Source organism: Ichthyophthirius multifiliis (assembly GCF_000220395.1).
Source record: "Ichthyophthirius multifiliis unplaced genomic scaffold scaff_1120509250486, whole genome shotgun sequence".
In the NCBI taxonomy this organism is placed as follows: domain Eukaryota; phylum Ciliophora; class Oligohymenophorea; order Hymenostomatida; genus Ichthyophthirius; species Ichthyophthirius multifiliis.
In genome coordinates, this window is record NW_004086700.1 from 1 (window position 1) to 3,946 (window position 3,946).

The window sequence follows — 3,946 nt, forward strand, 5'->3', positions numbered from 1 at the left end:
TATTTTATTTATTTTATTAATAAAATTTTATATTTACAATTTATTTTTTAAGTATTTTATTTTATTATCATTTTTTTCTATCAATTACAAATTTGAACTATATTTTTTTTATTTATATTTTAGCGATATATGTCAACTTTTTTAACTTGTATATATCTTAAATTTATTTTTCTTTTATATATATATAAAGCTTACACATAAATATATATTTTAACGACAATTTAATTATAAAATAGGATATTCCTCTTAATCTTATTTAGAGACTTTTTCATTTTATTTTAATTTTCACAAAAATTCATCTATTTATACGAAAGATTTCTTATGTAAATTGAATACTTATTTCAAAGAATGCATTATACTCACTCTAATTTAACATTTTAAATATAAATACACACTATTACAGTATAATAAACACTTTGACTCATATCTCTGTAAAAAATTAAATACTTAAATTATTTTTAAAAAAATATATATCAAATACTCCACAATAATTCCAAAATATTGTTTTCCATTGTTATAGGTTGGATTCTATCCAAATATGATGCGAAAGTAATTGGTTAATTCGATTTGGAGGTGAAAAAACTGCACTATCTTACATAAATAGGTTTGTTTATATATTTATTTAAAAAAAAAAAGATCAAAAAAGATACAGATTAAAACTCATATATTTACAATGTAATACAATATTTTTTTGAAAAAAATAAAAAATTTTGATATGATATAAAAATTATATTATTAATAATATATATATTTATATAAAAAAAAATATATTGCAATTTTTTATAAAAATAAAATTTATACTTAATATAAACTAAATTTATTTAAAATTAAATATAAATAATTATATTATAAAAAAAAAAATTATCCTTATGATAATAATATAATTATATATTACTTATTTATAATTAATTATTTTTTTCAAATATTATTTAAATTTTAATAAATATTTTATATTTATAATAATAAATGGCTATTAAATTTATATTATGCCTTTTTTTTCAAATTTTGCACATTAAATCTTAATATAGTTGTAAAAACTTTTTTTTACAGGAAGAGTTATTCCAAGCCTCATGTTTAAACCCAGGAAAATTATCCATTAAAAAGTTTACTAATTTAGGCGGAGCATAATTAATTTCTTCAAATAAAATAACAATTTCAGGTTGGTGGAAAATAATAAGAAATCAAAAAATATTTAATTAATATTAAACGATATTTTATTTATCCGCAGATACAAAAAAAAAAAATTTATCAAATGAAGGTTAACCAGAATCTGATAGATTTAGAAGAATATTAGCTTTTTTGTTAGAAATACTGGCTAAAATATACTTTCTTCAAAATATAATAATGAAATAGATATTTCCTTTACTAAGTTTGATGATTATTTAAATAAATGGTCTTTTTACATGTTCTCAATCGATTTTTAAGAAAAAAAATATAAAATGATCACTTTACAAGCAGATTAAACTACTCCATTAAGTGTTTCAGGAATTTTAATAAATGCACCTCCAGATTTTAGTTCATTTATTAATGTTAGACTTTACTTAGATGGAGTCCCTGAATATTATCCCTCTTGTTCTTAAATGAAATAAGTAATTATTTCTTTAAATTTTGAATATGAATAAATTATTGATTCAATTTTTGAATTTAGGCATTCAAATTAAAAATTGAAGGCTTTTTTTCCATTAACTTCTGCAAATAATTTAAAACCTTAATTTATAGAAGATAAATTGAAATAAATGAATCATTTTATTTTAGGAAATAATCTCAAATATGAATCTAAAGTAGATCCTGTATGGAATAAAAGATAGTTAAGTGATTCCTATTTGGAACTTTAATTCAAAAGCGGAAGTTTTGCGTAATCAATGAACACCTAAATTTATGAAGAAATGACAATATCTTATTAAATTACTTTATAACCTTCATCATTTCCTTTTCAAATTTCAAGTTTTATAGTTTTAGATGAAAAAAGTTAGGTTCTACTCAGTATTAAACATGAAATGTAATCAGATTCTATCTTATGTTATTATTGCTTGCATTAGCATTGAATGTAAATAAAGTCAGATTATAAATGGAATAGGCTTTGAAGGACATTCAGTAATAATTTCTTTTAGCAAATTTCCAGATGCGACTTAGACTGTATTAGAAATATTTGTTAATGGAGATATGAAATTAAGAGATTCAATAGGAAGTGTTATTTAAAATGATGCCAAAGTACGATAATATAAAATAAATGATAATAATGTAAATTTCTAAGGAAATTATTATATGAGAGATTTGAAGATTTTTGAAGGCTCGTATTTCAAATAATAAAAAGCAAATATCTTAAATGATCCATAGTTTTGCATTGTAGAATGTTTACTCCATTCAGGTAAAATTCTTGATGATTAAGAATGCGCTTATTGTAGAGATGGATATATTTTGAATAATGGGAAATGTACATTTGGATACTATTCTTGTAAAAGACAAAAACTGCTTGAACCACATACATAGCCTTATAATGTTTGTACAGAGGTTATTTCAACAAAATAAAATGATAATTGTTAAGTTAAGGATATAATAAATTTGTATACATAATTTATTGGGTAAAAAGGGGCAAGTAATTAATCTTCATCATATTTAATTAAAGTTAATTTCAATTAACCGTTTCCTGTGGTTCCATAGGTCTATTTATCAATATATGGTATTGATTTTTTGTTGAAGTTACCTATATTTATTGATGTTTTTGTTTAAGATATTACTACGACAGGATTGACTATTAATGTAAAAAGATAATATTCAAAATCAAATTATTATTTGTGGATTGGATTAAATTATACAGTTTCTATAGAAAAAGACTTAGAAATGAATAATTTAGTTTTAAGTCAAACTGAATTATCTTAAAGTGAGAGTAAATAAACAGATTTGGATGGATATTGGATACATAAAGTAGTTAAATTCTAAAAACCAAAGTAATTTATCCCAAAAGTATTTATTAGTTGGTCTGGCTTTTAGTCTGTAAAACAAAAGGATATAGCTCAATAAAAATATAAATGTACGCAGATTTAATAACAAATAAATAATTTACTATAAAACTTAAAATATTCCCAATATGCATTCCCTAACTATTAAGGATCAATTGGATCGCAACACCTTCAAATGTATAAAATAAACTTGTTAATATGGACTCTGATCAATTTAAATGGACTTTAGATGATTAAATAGTTGATAAAGAAGTATAATTTACTGAAAATATACAACCAGAGACTATATTTTTATATAGCAATTAATTTTAATTATAAGAAGTAGATGCCAATTATAAATTTTTAAAATATAGTTTTAATTAATAAGTAATTGATAACATAAACAAAAAACTTATAATAAAATACCGAAATTGGAACAGTAGTCATTTAAAGCAACATTAACCCGATATATTTGGTTTAAAATAATAAATTTTTGTTAAAAACGAAGTTTGTGAATGTACTCCATAACCTGGTTATTACAAAGACTTAGCAACTTCCACATGTCCTAAATGTTCTCCTAATTGTTCCACATGTACAAGTTTGACTCAATGTTAAACATGTGCTGACGTAAGGATAAATGCTCCCGATTGTACATGCCCAGATGGTAAATTCGATGACTTTATACAATCTGCTTGCATTTCTTGTTAGATTTAATGTTCTAAATGTTAAGATACAGCTGATAATTGCATTGAATGTGCCGAAAATCGAATTAATAAGCCCATTTGTGAATGTCCTGAAGGTTTTTTTGATGATAAAAAGTAGGCAAAATGCCAAAAATGTGCCTTTAATTGCAAAGCATGTAAAGATTCAGCCATAAACTGCACTATATGTTCCACATAAACATTAAATAAAATCCCTTCATGTCCGTGTAAAGAAGGCACCTTTGAAGATTTAGTAAATAATAAATGTTCCTTATGTTCTTTTAAGTGCAAAACTTGCACTTAAAA

General features: G+C 22.4%; 1 protein-coding gene across 1 annotated transcript; it reads left to right on the top strand. All coding sequences in view use genetic code 6, as the record gives it.

Annotated features, from left to right (window-relative positions):
* Positions 1-1,439: 1,439 nt before the first annotated feature.
* IMG5_077590 (hypothetical protein) lies at positions 1,440-1,996 on the top strand (the record flags this gene model as incomplete). The annotated part of the gene is made up of 2 exons (XM_004036503.1): positions 1,440-1,589; positions 1,970-1,996. 2 exons carry the CDS (start codon positions 1,440-1,442, stop codon positions 1,994-1,996), a joined length of 177 nt encoding a protein of 58 aa, XP_004036551.1.
* Between the last annotated feature and the right edge of the window lie 1,950 nt (positions 1,997-3,946).